The sequence below is a fragment of the Papaver somniferum genome, unplaced genomic scaffold (assembly GCF_003573695.1).
Source record: "Papaver somniferum cultivar HN1 unplaced genomic scaffold, ASM357369v1 unplaced-scaffold_132, whole genome shotgun sequence".
Classification (NCBI taxonomy): Eukaryota; Viridiplantae; Streptophyta; class Magnoliopsida; order Ranunculales; family Papaveraceae; genus Papaver; species Papaver somniferum.
In genome coordinates, this window is record NW_020622381.1 from 10,277,091 (window position 1) to 10,292,817 (window position 15,727).

At 37.1% G+C, this 15,727-nt stretch overlaps 1 protein-coding gene across 1 annotated transcript; it reads left to right on the top strand.

Annotated features, from left to right (window-relative positions):
- The first annotated feature begins 11,333 nt into the window (after nucleotides 1–11,333).
- LOC113332612 lies at nucleotides 11,334–14,931 on the top strand. Its single transcript, XM_026579136.1, has 5 exons — nucleotides 11,334–11,459; nucleotides 13,476–13,825; nucleotides 13,915–13,974; nucleotides 14,233–14,332; nucleotides 14,570–14,931. Exons 2-5 carry the CDS (start codon nucleotides 13,476–13,478, stop codon nucleotides 14,798–14,800), a joined length of 741 nt encoding a protein of 246 aa, XP_026434921.1. The 5' UTR covers nucleotides 11,334–11,459; the 3' UTR covers nucleotides 14,801–14,931.
- The last annotated feature ends 796 nt before the right edge of the window (nucleotides 14,932–15,727 follow it).

Here is a 15,727-nt window from a genome sequence, read left to right on the forward strand (position 1 = left end):
GCAGCATAAGACCAGCTTCGAACGCACCAACCGTGGTCAACAAATGAAATTCATCGAACTCATACTTTGAGATAAGCTCATAAGTAATATCATCCTCAGGGGCATAGAAACGAACTTCGAAGGCTTGAAGATCATGATTTTCCTTGAAAATCTCGAGATCAATGTGCTTGAACGTTACTTTTTTCTTACTGACCGAAACGCTGCGTATCAATGGGGCAGCCTCATCCTCCTCGGCGGGCCGGATGAACCAATGAAAGCCTCGGAAGCCTTTCTCTTCAAAGAAGGATTCTTTGAAGACTCAACCCTCGGAACACTACCTTTGGTATTCTTCCCTATAAATGAACTTATAGGAGGGGGCGGCAGACGCTCGGGCTCTACAGAACGTAAGGGAGGAACATCAAAACAGACAGCACGGGTCGGTGACTGCGTACTCCTAATACCATCCCGCGGACGAGACACCGCGCGATCAACAACTCTTCGCGACCCAGAAGGATTGGTCGAAGGAACCTCTTCCCTAGAAGATGAGGCCTTCGCCCCAGAAGAAACTCGACTTCTACGAACATCATCTTGAGACTCTCTACGCGGAGGAGATCTCGATAGACCAGAACCAGGAGTCTGATAAGGAAGCCGCGTACGGTCAGACATGGCTGCGAAAAGATTAATCATAAACAAGTCAAAAACAAACTCAAGGACATTACCAACGATCAAAAAAACCACATAAATAGAAATCCACACACGATAACGCAGAAACCCTAAAATTAGCATACATGATCAAAATTCCATAAAATCCCTACCCTAACACTGGCCTCCTTGATTTAAGACGAAGAACAGGGGCAAACTAGCATGCAAGCATTGAAAGAACTTCTTCATCACAAACAAGGAACAACAGTAGCAGAAAATTTACAAATCAACATAGCGTAAAACCATGGAAACAAAGAAAAGAAAAACTTACCAGCAAAAACAGCAGCAGAAAGAACAAATCAGAAATAAAGAGGAGGCAAGCGTGATTAATGCTCAATGGAAAGAATTTAAGGGCTGAAGAATGAAGACTGACAGAGAATTTAAGGGCTGAAGAATGAAGACTGACAGAGAATTTAAGGGCTGAAGAATGAAGACTGCCAGAGAATTTAAGGGCTGAAGAATGAAGACTGACAGAGAATTTAAAGGCTGAAGAACGAAGAACTAAAATTGAGAGAATGTTTAGGAAGAATGAAATTAATTTTCTTTCTCTCCTTAATATACCCGAAAGAAAGAGAAGGAAATTAATGGAGGAATGGGAAACGTGCCCGTTACATGAGCAGTTAATGCACAAATAAAAGACGTGCCCAAGTATCTAGGAAAAGTTATTAGGAGAGATAGAAGAATATGCAACGACTGTTTTCTTCAGTGCACCCATTAAACATTCAAGCCCGAAGAAAATGGACAAATTGTGTATACATATATCTCACCATCAGACACGTGTATATAGAAAAATACGTGGAAAGCAGGCAGGCCAAGACATCAAAATACGATGTACTACGGAACACCAAATAAACCCCAAGGAGTTACTTTATCTCATCCCAAAAGAAGCTAAGATCAACGGTGGAGAGAAAAGTTAGCTGACACGGACGTGACAGGGGCAGAAGACACTTGTCTGACACGAGCAGGCATCTCAACCACCCTCATTAAACACTCTGAGCAGTATACGTGTCGATCAATCCGTGGGACGAGCGAGGATGTCTCTGCGTGATCAAGTGGCAAACGCAGACATCTGCGTGATGGACACAAAACACTAGAAGATAAGGTTCCAACGGCCTTCAGAGATGGGTCCCACACTCTAACCCTATAAATACCCCTTCTCCACCAAGAGGAAAAGGGATCGGAGAAAAACAGTAAGGAAAGGAGAGACAAAGATTACGAGTGTAAGTTAATCCTTTAAAAGGGAAAATACATGTAAACCGAAAAGTCATTCGACTACTCTTGTAACCGTGAAGAACATAGTGAAACAACAAACCCCGTGGACGTAGGCCTTAGTGCTGAACCACGTAAACCTCGGTCTTGTTTACATTTCAGCACTTTATATCTGTCTAACCCCGTGATCTTTACTTGTACGTTTTGTTTTCTTTGTGTTTATCTATATCCCGTACGCAAACACCCTGCATGGAGTTGTTGGATGAGACTGTGATAAACCCGAAGGTTTTGAGCCAAGGAATCAACACTAAGATATCATCATCACAAATTATTCTATATTATGATAATTGGTTGTGAGCATTCTGATGCCTTCGTGATCAGTGTGTTCACAGAAGATTTTACCGTTGATTTGAAAACCCAATGAATGATTTAGGAACATCTCAGTTGCGAGACGTCCCAGTTAACAAATCATGTTCTTTTACGTGCACAAAATTAGCTAGTCGTACTGTTCGTCTCAAATTGTCAGGAAGTATCTATTTCATGCATAAATGCTCAGTCATGTGGCTGTTCAGGTGGACTCATCGTCCCCAAGTGGGGTTCACCAATTCCTTACCAATGATGAGTTTTTAGGAATGATTTTCTGGGACCAATCCATTTTCGAGGGGAACCTTCTCCATTTTGAGCTGGGTCACCGTAAAGTAAATCAAAAGCCTTTCTCTATTAAATAGTTAAGTTAGCTAAGTTAATTGACTGTTACTTCTACATTAGATCAGCGAGTGAGTTAGATAAATGATTTGAGTTAGTGCTGGTTTTAGAATTGGAATATTGAGAGAAGAAGAACAAGAGTTTTGGATTATTATTTTGAAAAATCATGTTTTGATATTCTTAAATCCAAAATGAGTGATTTAGTGAAAACTACGACGTATCTGAACCTTCACCTAGTTGAGTAAACGAGGTGTTATAAACTCATTTGTCTTCCCAAATTTTTGTGGAAGCTCTGCTTTTTACTTGCCAGATAAAATTATTTTTAATGAGATCTAGCACTAGTCCAAATCCAGGATAATTTAGAAGACCTAGAAAATTCCAGAGGATGAGAGTTTGGAAATATTTTGCTATGAGAAGTTGAGCCCAAAGTTGATCTTCATCTGAAATGAGACGGCTGGCTAGTTTAGTAAAGAGAGCAATGTTAAATTGGTGTGGGTTCTTGATACCTAGGCCTCCTTGTGAGATAGATTTGCATATGCTGACCTAAGCTTTTATATAGCCTCCTCTGTTTTTGGGCTTATTTTTATTCCAACAAAAATATCTTTGAATTCTGTCCATTTGATCTAACGTTTCTTTAGAAAGGGAGAGCAGTTGCATCTGGTATGTTGGGTTGCCTTAAAGGATGAACTTTATTATAATTGTTCTGCCAGCTTGAGAGAGTAACTTAGATTTCCAACCTTGAAGAGTGCCATAGTATTTTTGTAACAAAGGTTCAAAATTTTCTTTTCTATTTTTATCAAAGAAGAGAGGGGTTTCTAGACATCTATCATTTTTTGTCATTAAAGGAGCTTTAGAATTCTCCCAATGATTTTTCCATATTTCAGATGAATTCTAGGGATGAAATAGATATCGGATCTTTGGAGGTTGTCCATCTGACCTGTGATCTCGTCAAATCTTGATAAAATGTCTAACAGGTTTTTTTCCTCGCAAAGATCCACTTTTGTGAATAAGAAGCAGTCATCTGCCAAGAAAATATGAGAGATGTTCGGGGGCATCTTTATTTATTTTGAGGCCGAAAATTTCTTTTCAGAGGATACTTTTTCTAGGAGTTTAGAAAGAACCTCCATACAAATTAAGAATAGATATGGTGAAAGTGGGTCACCTTGTCCTAGACCTCTATAAGTGGAGAAATTCATACCCGGAGAACGGATAGAAAATGAAGTGGTTGATATGCACTGCATTATGAGCTTTACTCACGAATCACCAAAACCAAACGCTAAATAAGCCGAGTTGATGAAATTCCAGTCTACTCTTTTGAAGGCTTTCGAGAGGTCTAATTTTAAAGCAAAATTTCTTTTTCCAGCTTTTGAGTTTTTCATAGAGTAAATAAGTTTATGTGCAATTATAATGTTATCCATGATTTATCTCTCCAAGGAAAAGCAGATTGATTAGGAGAAATTATCTCCTTTAAGAATATTTGAACCTTGATCTTAGCCAGGTAGATAGCTAGGTAGCGCCAGTCATTCCACGTCGTGTAAAGCTGATTACAGCACCCCTCGCTCGTCAGTCAAATCGCAGCTAGCTGAACCTCACCCTTACTTTTAATAATGAATCCCACGGTGCAATGAATTACCCGGGAGCTCAATGTTAGATCGGACGGTTTCGACAGATATGCGAGTCATCCCTAGTCATTCCAGTCAAAGCGTACCAAAGGTGAAGGCGCGAAGTATAAGCAGGGAAAAAACAAAAAACAAAATCATGAATAAAACAGAAAAAAAGACACTACATTAACTCCATCTCCCCCTTTCAGTTTCTGTTGGGATATATGTTTTAAAATAATTATTTTGTACATTTATATCAACAATTCGAGCTTGGCCTAGTGGTTTAGTATTTTGGGCTCGGAGGGATAGGTTTCAGGATCGAATCCCCTCCCACTGATGGGTGTATATATATAAATAATATATATAACATTAGTCCGGGAGCGGGCCTTTGTGGTCTTGGGAGGTCTCTTGAATTTGGAAAGTAGTTTTTGCTCATTTTTAAAAAGTTTTTTCTAAAACGTTTTCACATGTTTTAATTACAGATTAAATAGTATTTATTCTGGCATAAATTACTTGACCGTTTTTGGACTGTTACACAGGATTTTATGGAGACAATTAAAACAAAAATTTATTCCCATTAATTTTGTCTTAATTGCGAAGGCTATAATAAGCCAGTTTTGAGAAACAGAAAAGAAGAGTTTTCCATATACTGTTTTTGTGAATCGAGAGACCAAGTTTTTTCTGAGCAAGATTAAAAGAGTGAAAGTGATCGATTTCTCACTGTGTGCGTGAGAGATCGACGAGAGTTTTTCTCGGCTGTTTTGTCCTGGGAACGTTGTGACAAAGAAAGACTGCTTGCACAAAACTCAAGGCAGAGCCACAAAACGTCTTAAAGAGAGCGACCTGGTCGTGACTCAGCCGCAATCCAGTTTTTGTGTTTAACCTTTGCTTTGCAGGAGTGAAATCAACAATAGTTCTAACAATTTTAAGACGTATCTTTCTGCCATGGAATCTGAAAAGAAAACCGTTGCTGATATTAACAAGTCGTTCAAGTTTGAAGGACTTCATTTCAGAAGATGGAAGCTAAAGTTGTTTTTCTACCTCAAACTGATGAAGTTGCACATGATGGTGGACTCCATCAAACCAGCTAATCCACAAGATGCAGAAGCTGCGCAAAAGCAACTCCAGACGCAACAATTGCAACTCCTCAACCAACTGAAGAACCTGTTGAGACCCAAACTGCTGAAGAAAAACAAAAAGCCTATGAAAAATGGATTGATAATGACTTTAATTGCAAAAACTATATTTTGAATGCTTTGTTTGACGATTTATACGAATATTACTCTACATTTGATACTGCTAAAGATGTGTGGGATGCCTTACAGAAGAAATATGATACTGAAGAAGCCGGATCAAAGAAATATGTTGTAAGCCGCTACCTGAGATATCAAATGGTGGATGAAAAATCGGTCGTTGCTCAGGCTCATGAACTTCAGAAAATAGCTCATGAAATTATGACGGAAGGTATGAAAACTGATGGACAATTTCAAGTATCTGTATTGATTGATAAATTACCCCCATCTTGGAAAGATTTTCGTAATATTTTGCATCATAAAACTAAGGAGTTTTCTCTTGAAAGTTTGATTTCTAAGCTCAGGGTTGAAGAGGAAGCACGGAAACAAGACAGAAAAGAAGAGATTCTTATCGTTTCCAACAATAAGAATCAGACTCAACCGAGTTTGAAACCTAAGAAAAAACCAATGAAACCTGACCAGAACCAAAGGAAAGGAAAACTTAATCAAAACAAGAACCCACACCCATCCAAGAGATTTCATAATTTCTGATTCTGGGTTCCTTTGTTATGCCTGCGGTAAACCAAACCACATGGCTAGGGATTGCAGGAATAACAAAGGAAAGAATAACGGACAAGCTAATGCTGCTGAAAGCGTTATAATTGCCATGGTTTCTGATCCAGAGATTCACATGGTTGGTGGAACCGATGGGTGTTGGATAGACAGTGGTGCTTCGCGCCATTGTTGTTTTGATAGGTCCCTATTTAAGAGCTATGCAGAAATCAAGGATAAGAAAGTGTTGTTGGGAGACTCCCGTACCACTAATGTGAAAGGTTCTGGTACTATAGAACTGAAGTTTACTTCTGGGAAGAAAATTATGCTGAAAGATGTCCTCCACACTCCAGAAATGAGAAAGAATCTTGTTTCCGTCTATCTTCTCAACAAGGCTGTGTTGTATCAAACTATTGGATCTGATGTTTACACAATTACTAAAAACAGAGTGTTTGTAGGAAAGGGTTATGCTGCTGATGGAATGTTTAAGCTTAATGTTGAAATGAATAAAATTACATCTTCTTCTTATATGGTGTGTACTTTTAATGTTTGGCATGCTAGACTTTGTCATGTGAACAGTAAATCAGTAGATACCATGAGCAAGCAAGGTCTTATTCCAAAACTTTCCATGCATGATTTTGAAAATGTGAATCTTGTAGTCAAGCAAAAATAACCAAGAGTTCCCATAAATCTGTTGTTAGAGAATCTGAGCCTTTAGAGTTAGTGCATTCTGATTTGTGTGAATATGAAGGTATATTAACCAGAAATGGAAAAAGATATGTGATGACTTTCATTGATGATTATTCTAATTATACCTATGTTTACTTGCTAAGTCATAAGAATGAAGCTATTGAAAAATTCAAGGTTTTTATGCTGAAGTTGAAAATCAATTTGGTAGGAAAATTAAGAGATTTCGTAGTGATAGAGGAACTGAATATGACTCTAAACCATTCACTGAAATTTATGAATCTTCTGGAATTATACATGAAAAAACTGCTCCTTATAACCCTGAAATGAATGGAAAATCTGAAAGAAAGAATCATACTTTTACTACTCTTGTGACTGCATGTTTGTTGAGTTCTGGTGCTGCCCCTCATTGGTAGGAAGAAATCTTGTTGACTGTTTGTTATGTTTTGAATCGTGTTACAAATTCAAAAACTAAAATTTCACCATATGAACTTTGGAAAAACAGAAAACCAAATGTATCTTATTTTAAAGTATGGGGTTGTTTGGCTTATGTTCGTATTCCTGATCCTAAAAGATCAAAACTAGATAGTAAAGCTTATGAATGTGTTTTTGTTGGGTATGCTCAAAACAGTAAAGCTTATAGATTTTTTGATCTTAATAATAAAGTTATTATTGAATCTATTGATGCTGATTTCTTTGAAGATAGATTTCCTTTTAAATCTATAAATAGTGGGGTTCTCTACCTAGTACGAGTTCTGAACTTAGAATAGAAGAACATAGAACTGCAGAAACTAGAGACGCTGAAATTGAACCTAGGCGTAGAAAAAGGGCTAGGATTGCGACAGATTATGGTTCTAACTTTGAAGTCTATACCCTAGAGGAAGACCCTTCTAGTCTTCAATAGGCACTTAATTCTCATGAATCCGGTTTTTGGCAAGAAGCCATAGATAATGAAATGGACTCCCATAATCTTAATGGAACTTGGCACCTAGCAGATTTACCCCATGGTTGCAAAGCAATAGGTTGTAAATGGGTACTTAAAAGGAAGTTGAACCCTGATGGTACAGTAGACAAACACAAAGCTAGGTTGGTAGCTAAAGGATATAAACAAAGAGAAGATGTAGATTTCTTTGATACTTATTCTCCTGTTACAAGATTGACTTCTATTCGTGTTTTGGTTGTTGTTGCTGCTGTGCATAATCTTGTTGTTCATCAAATGGATGTTAAAATAACTTTTTTGAATGGTGAATTAGAAGAAGAAATTTATATGGAACAACCTGAAGGTTTTGTTGTTCCTGGTCAAGAACATAAAGTGTGTAAGTTAGATAAGTCACTGTATGGTCTGAAACAAGCTCCTAAGCAATGTCATGAAAAATTTGATAACTTGATGACTTCACATGGTTTCAGAATTAATGAAAGTGACAAATGCATATCGTATAAGTTTGAAAATAATACATGCATCATGATCTGTTTGTATGTGGATGATTTGCTGATTTTTGGTTCAAACTTGTTTGTGGTTGAAGAAACTAAGAATATGCTTAAGTCTAACTTTGAAATGAAAGATTTGGGTGAAGCTAGTGTAATTCTGAGAATTAAGACTACTAGAACTAATGATGGCATTTCTTTGGATCAGTCTCATTATATTGAAAAGATTTTAAAGAAGTACAACTATTTTGATTGTAAACCTGTGAGTACTCCTTTTGATGCTAGTGTTAAAATGTTTAAGAATACTGGTGATAGCATTAGACAATCTGAATATGCTAGTATAATTGGTAGTCTTCGTTATGCAACTGATTGTACCAGACCAGACATTACATATGCAGTGGGGGTTTTATGCAGGTTTACCAGTTGTCCTGGTTTGGAACAGTGGACTGCAATTGAGAGGGTTATGCGGTATCGTAAAAAGACCGTTAACCTAAGATTACACTATAAGAGATTTCCTGCAGTCCTTGAAGTATACAGTGATGCTGATTGGAACTCTCTTTCAGATGACTCCAAGTCCACTGGTGGATATTTGTTTAATATTGCTGGTGGCGCTGTGTCTTCGAAGTCAAAGAAACAGACAATTCTGGCTCAATCTACGATGGAGTCTGAATTGATAGAACTAGCAGCAGCTAGTGAAGAAGCAGGATGGTTGAGAAACTTGCTTTCTCAAATTCCTGTATGGGGTAGACCGGTACCAGCTATTATGATCCATTGTGATAATGAAGCGGCAATTGCAAAAGTACAGAACTGTTTTTATAGCGGTAAGAATCGACAAATGCGTCGAAAGAACAACACAGTTAGGGAGTTTCTCACAACTAGTGTTGTACCTGTGGACCATGTTAGGTCGGAAGAGAACTTAGCTGATCCTTTGACGAAAGGATTAGCTAGGAAAAAGGTATTATATACCTCTAAAGGCATGTGACTTTTTCCCACAATAAGTTGAGTCATTTTGTGATGGATACCCACCTAGAAATAGGTTCAAAGGGAATAACGATTCACAAATTATATGGAGATAGAATCATGCATCTTTCCCATGGCATGATATCCTGAAGCGGGTTAAGGTTGAGTTCTTTAACTCTTAATGAAGTTTATAGCTCTGTATAGAGTGGGGTACCAAGCTACAGGAGTACTTTTGATAGACTCACCTATGTGAATGAGAAAGTGTGGCCGCTTTCTATGAGAACATGGGCAGTTCTCTAGAACATTCATTGAAACTGGGATAGGCACAAGGCCGTAATGTGCTGGCATTTAGGACTTTACTCTTAGTATAGTTGTGTGTGTATTAAGTAATCTCTCCATAGAGTTCAAAGACATATGTTCACTCTATGTTAGAGTTCGGATAATTTAATACTATGTAAAGGTTCAAAACCGAAAGGTACCTTTGCTTATGCACATAACTATACGGATCTTGCTCAATGATTTTAAAAATATAAGTGGGGGATTGTTGGGATATATGTTTTAAAATAATTATTTTGTACATTTATATCAACAATTCGAGCTTGGCCTAGTGGTTAAGCATTTTGGGTCCGGAGGGATAGGTCTCAGGATCGAATCCATCCCCCTACTGATGGGTGTATATATATAAATAATATATATAACATTAGTCCGGGAGCGGGGCCTTGGGGTCTTGGGAGGTCTCTTGAATTTGGAAAGTAGTTTTTGCTCATTTTTAAAAAGTTTTTTTTTCAAAACGTTTTCACATGTTTTAATTACAGATTAAATAGTATTTATTCTGGCATAACTTACGACCGTTTTTGGTAGGGCTGGCAACGGATAGATATCCGGCGGATATTGACAGTTCCTATAAGGTTAAGGTTAAGGATTATCGGATATCCGATACCCGATAATATCCGGCGGATACCAAAAATTCTAATTCGATAAGGTTAAGGTTAAGTTATCGGATATCGGATTTTTATCCCATAAAATCCGGTAACTAGGAAAAAACTGGAAATCTTGAACACAACAGCACCACTAAGCACTGATGCTGCTGATTTGAGAAGAACTCCATCGACAAACGATTAGCAAAAACTTCAGATCAAACCCACTTCTGCCATCGTTGTTGTGCTTGGTTCTTAATTGAGAGATTTAATTTCAGACCACATACAAACCCCTGAGCTCTGTTGATTTCGCTATTATCACTATTGCCAACAGTTCGATCTCAAAACCAAAACGACCTAGATCTGCTATTTATTTTCATCTTGAAATTGAAACCAACAACAAATCAATTAGAGCCAATCTTCTTCTCCATGAAATATCTCCACGAAATCTCCACAAAAGAAGATCGACATCCACCATCTCCTTCTCTTGACCTTGCGAACTCTCACCTTCGATTCATCTATGAAATCGGTCTCCCACCATGAAGTAGAAAATGCAGCTGCTTGAAGAGAGAAATGAAAAAGCTTTTTCTTTGACAGAGAACTGCCTCAATATTTCACAAAGAGATGTGGTTGTGTAATGGCCACGTTGCACTTTTCATTTTCTTTCAGCATGTAAACAAAAGTTTACAATACCAAGTTTCACTTCCATTAATCCGGTACTGTGTTAGATGAGAAATTGATTCTCAAAACCAGAAATTGATTCTCAAAACCAAGTTAGTAGAGAAAGTGGAGATTAGAGAATAGAGAGTATAGGTTCTCACTTCTCTGAGTCGACAGATAATACCTAGGGGTAGGAAATTACAAGTACACCCCTAGGCTATTGGATATCGGATATTAACCTAACGGAAAGACCCCAATCCGATTCCGATACCGATAAGAGGTATTATCCGATAGCTTATCGGATTCGGATATCCGATATCCGATATGTCGGATTAAATCCTATAGGATGTCGGATTTTCGGAAACGGATCTCGGATTTCTGTTATCCATTGTCAGCCCTAGTTTTTGGACTGTTACACAGGATTTTATGGAGACAATTAAAACCAAAATTTATTCCCATTAATTTTGTCTTAATTGCGAAGGCTATAATAAGCCAGTTTTGAGAAACAGAAAAGAAGAGTTTTCCATATACTGTTTTTGTGAATCAAGAGACCAAGTTTTTTCTGAGCAAGATTAAAAGAGTGAAAGTGATCGATTTCTCACTGTGTGCGTGAGAGATCGATGAGAGTTTTTCTCGGCTGTTTTATCCTGAGAACATTGTGACAAAGAAAGACTGCTTGCACAAAACTCAAGGCAGAGCCAAGCCGCAGTCCAATTTTTGTGTTTAACCTTTGCTTTGCAGGAGTGAAATCAACAATAGTTCTAACAGTTTCTACTCTAGGGCTTCGTTTTGTAGACCTAGAATATACAGAGACCGGAAGGCAAAAAAAGGTAATGTGAGCCTGAAAAATGTTATTCTTTCTTTGTATCAGCATGATTGACATGCATTAAGGTTTCATGTGCTAGTGTTTATTTTGCATTATATCGTTGATTCTCGGTACTAATTGTTACCGTGGATGTATAAATCAACCGTGTCTTTGTTTATGGTTTGTTTGTGTACTGGTTTGATTGTTTATTTCGATGTATCAGTTTTTGGGGCTTTATTCCGTAAAAGTAGAGCTTGTTAATAACTTAGGGTTGTTATCCATGGTTACAAATGATACAAAGGAATTCGAACTTAATGAAGTTGAATCATGGTGTTAGGAAGCCAGGTACTTGTTCCTGGTATAGATCAAATGTTCGATTTTCGTGGTTATAAAAGTTTTCCTATTTATCAAATTGTTATTTTCGTTCTCAAAGACAATCTATATTAGCCTTAAAAGACACATAAATCTCAGCCGTCAATTAGCATTTGGAATACAAATAGGTTTATAATTTGTGCAAATTACCCTACAGTTCAACATTATATGGCTTCGAATTTTTATTGTGAATTTTTGAGTGTTCCGAAGACAGCGAGAATTAGGAGGCTGGGCCTGTTTCCTCATATCATGTACATTGATTTGGTGGAATGTCTAACAAACAATCTTGAATTTCGCAGGCCAACTTTAACAAAAGAGTTTGATTTCTCAACCGATGACATCATTCTCAAAAATAAAATCTCTAGTTCTGCAATAATTTTAAGTTCCATGATTCATATTCTACTTCCTTTTCTCTATTTTACACAATTCTAGATATTCTAAATTTAAGTTCAAATAAGAATGTATTGCTTATGAGTTTTAGGAAATGTTCTAGCTATCTATCAATCTAACTAATATCAAGTAATGAAAACAATCAAATCAAGCAATGCACCTCTATCATTGGCTTTTGAGCATGAAAAGAACACCATGATTGTTGGTCTTTGTTTCTCAGCACAACCTTTTGCAGCATCTCTTAGAAGAAGCATCTTTATTCTGCATTAGCCATCACGTCCTTCGTATTACACTCTTGCCTTAATTGTAATTCCAAATTCTTACACTGATCTTGTGTTTGTTTTAATTCTAGCATATTCAAGTAAATGCTAACAGTCTTCAATTCTGATTTGGCATTCTTGTTAAAACCAGTCTGTGTGTGTTAATGATTCATTGCTATAAAGTTGAACACTTGAAAGGAATTTAATCATATTTTCAGAAGAAAAAACTCTTCATCTTCTCCATCTTCCTTTTAATCTCCTCTTCTATTCCCTAGTGGCATTGGCTTTGTTTGAGAACTGTGAGCATGAGACAAACAGGTAATTGAAGTGATAAAAATATTATTTTTCCTCCCTACCAGTATGGCATGCATAAGGCTTCATGTGTTTTTTTGTTTTGTTTTGTTCTTATACTGGTCACTTTTCATACCATTTTCTTTCTTTATGGTTTGTTTTGTACTGTTTGATTGCTTATTTCAACATTTGGTGGGTTTTGCTCTGCAAATGTAACTTCGTTATTAGCTTGGGGTTGTTGAGGACCTCCTGATATAAACAACACCAATGATACCCGAGGATCTCAAATGTTACTAGACACATGTAATCGTTGGAGTTGATGAGTGACACAATCGGTTTCTAATAAATCTGATCAACAAGATTTAAGGGTGAGTTGAAGTTGTGTAGTGAAACTGCTGCCTTAGAAATTGAACGTACTTTTGATGGAGCAGTAGTATTTTATTGCACGTACACAATAGCTTTTTTTTTGTCAAAATGCTTTTGTAGAAGAAGTCTTAGCTACGCTTTCGGCTGACCCTTTTTCTGATTCTTGATAACTTTGCAAATTAATTAACCATTTTCAGGTTTGCATTTCTCAGAAGCATTTTTATTCAATAGTCATTTGCAGGAAATATGCACTTACTTACTTTTATGCTTATAAACTGTTCTATCTACTCCAACCTTTTACCATGTTGTTTTGCAATCCCTCATAAATCTGTAGAACTCATAACAAAAGTTGTGCACTATAGATGGGGGAAGATACATTTAAAGCTGCAGTATGGTATAACGGTAAAATTGTCAATGGAGATGGAAACAACCCACGTTATGTTGGTGGTATGGTGAAGTTCATCAATGTAGATCAAGATACAAAGTTGGAGGTGTTTCGTGGCACTGTTCGAGACATTTCTGGCATACCTGAAGCAGTTCCTATTACATTGAAATACCACATTTTCATTTCCTCGGAGATATCCAAGCTTCTTGATATCACTCCTTACGAGACACTAAAGTTCATGCTCCAACCTGATCTTATGCTACATACGTTCTATGTTGAGGAGAATGTGGTCGAAGATGTTACCGACACAATCTCAAACATGCCGAGGTAAGATTGTTCATGGTATAGGTTTAAAAATTGGCATTACTGCTTACATGAGATTTTTGTCGCTATGTTTTAATTTTTTTGAACTGCAGATGTAGACGATCTGCTAGAAACTCCAATACTATTCAGATGCCTCCAACAGGAGTAGAAACGTAAGTCTACCAGAAATATTGACGGCGTTCATTTATTTATCAGTATGTTATAAAATTCATCTTCTGCGGTTGCAGTCCTGTCAAGCCAAGTGCTCGTGTACATAGTTCTCTGAACTGTGCACCAAAAAATGCACAAGCTTCAGTACTGAAAGCCAATCCCATTCCCACAAGGCGATGTTACTTTGAACTGGTGCCCCTGTTAATCATGTACTGATTGCCTAAACAGTGTATATATTCTAATTGACTCTTTATATTTAGGCGCTCCAATAAACGAAGCGCGGGGGACCGAGACGATCCAGTCAAGGCACCAAAAGTTGGTGACAGTGTTGGAGGGACTTCTTCTAAAAATAGCTCAAAGGTAATTGACCTGGGTAGTTGGTACTTGATATTCAATCCCTCACATATTCTACCCCTGGAAGTACTTGATTTTGTTCTTCAGACTTGTAGACAGTTTTTTAATTAATATTTGCAGTTCAAGGTATGTTAGTAATTGTCTTATTACTACTGTAGTAGTTTTAGTTGTGATTTTGATAATTTGATATTTGGTTTTCGTTTAATCTGTGCTTGTTTTCCAATTGTTACAAAATACATACAGGTCCGGATATTTATTAGGTCAATTTGTGGCAAGTTAAAACCTTTGGATGTTGAGATGACCGAAACTATTGGGAGCATAAAGAAAAGGATTCTAAAAATAGAAGGCACCGCAGTCAGGAATCAAAGACTACTCTATGATGGTATGGCGCTCAAGGAAGATCATGTCACTGTGGCATCTCTTGACATTGACGAAGGAAGTACTATCGATATATTGCAGTGCATGGGATGTTAATTAGGTATAAAGTGTATATACTTTGCTTGAAGTAATGTTAATTATACTTACATTTATACTGCTTCATTTAAAGAGATGGTAATCTGTTCCTAGATTATTTGTTGCTTTGCTTTAATGGATGTTAATTAGTATCTTGAATTTGCATACATGAAATTCATGCAATATTAATGAGACTGCAGATTTAAAACAAGGTTAAATGAAGACAGAATTAGGATACATTCACTTTCAGTATTTTTTTTTTCCCTGGCATGGCAAGTGAAGATTTTACCGCTAATCTAGAAACCCAGTATGCGTAATCAGGATACATTCAATTTCAGTATGTACTTTTTTTCTTCGACATGGCAAATAAAGATTTTACTGCTGATCTGAAAACCCAGTAAGTGAGTGTGCCCTGTGCAGTCATCTCAGTTGCAAACTACTAGAAAAATTGTTAGAGAAAATGAGTTTATAAAATAGTTTGGTTTTTGGTCTTGGCGGGATTGGAACTTAGGATTTATTGGTCACTAAGGACACTAGCTCATTTTCACTATTTGTGAATGAACCTTTAGTCCCACATAGGGAAAACTAAAAATGATACCTCTCCATAAGTATTGAAAATTTTGATATTAGAGTGGCCCTTGGGTCATTAGCATTTTTGTGCAAGGGAGAGGACTTAGGTAATGGGCTAGTTGGTGCAATCACACATTTTCACACACGCGCGGTGCTTCGCACTGAATCACGCCGCCGGGTCGGCTCGGGTGTGGGTGTGGCAAAACTTCTTTTGAATTTTTGAATTAATACTTAAAAGATTTCAAACAAAATAAATTTTTGGGCGACTTTATGTCTATGCATGAACGTTTTTAATTCAAATTTAAAATTGCATGAACGTTTTATATCAAACATAATGACGCATGAACGTTTCAAACCGTTGGAAAGAATCTGAATTAA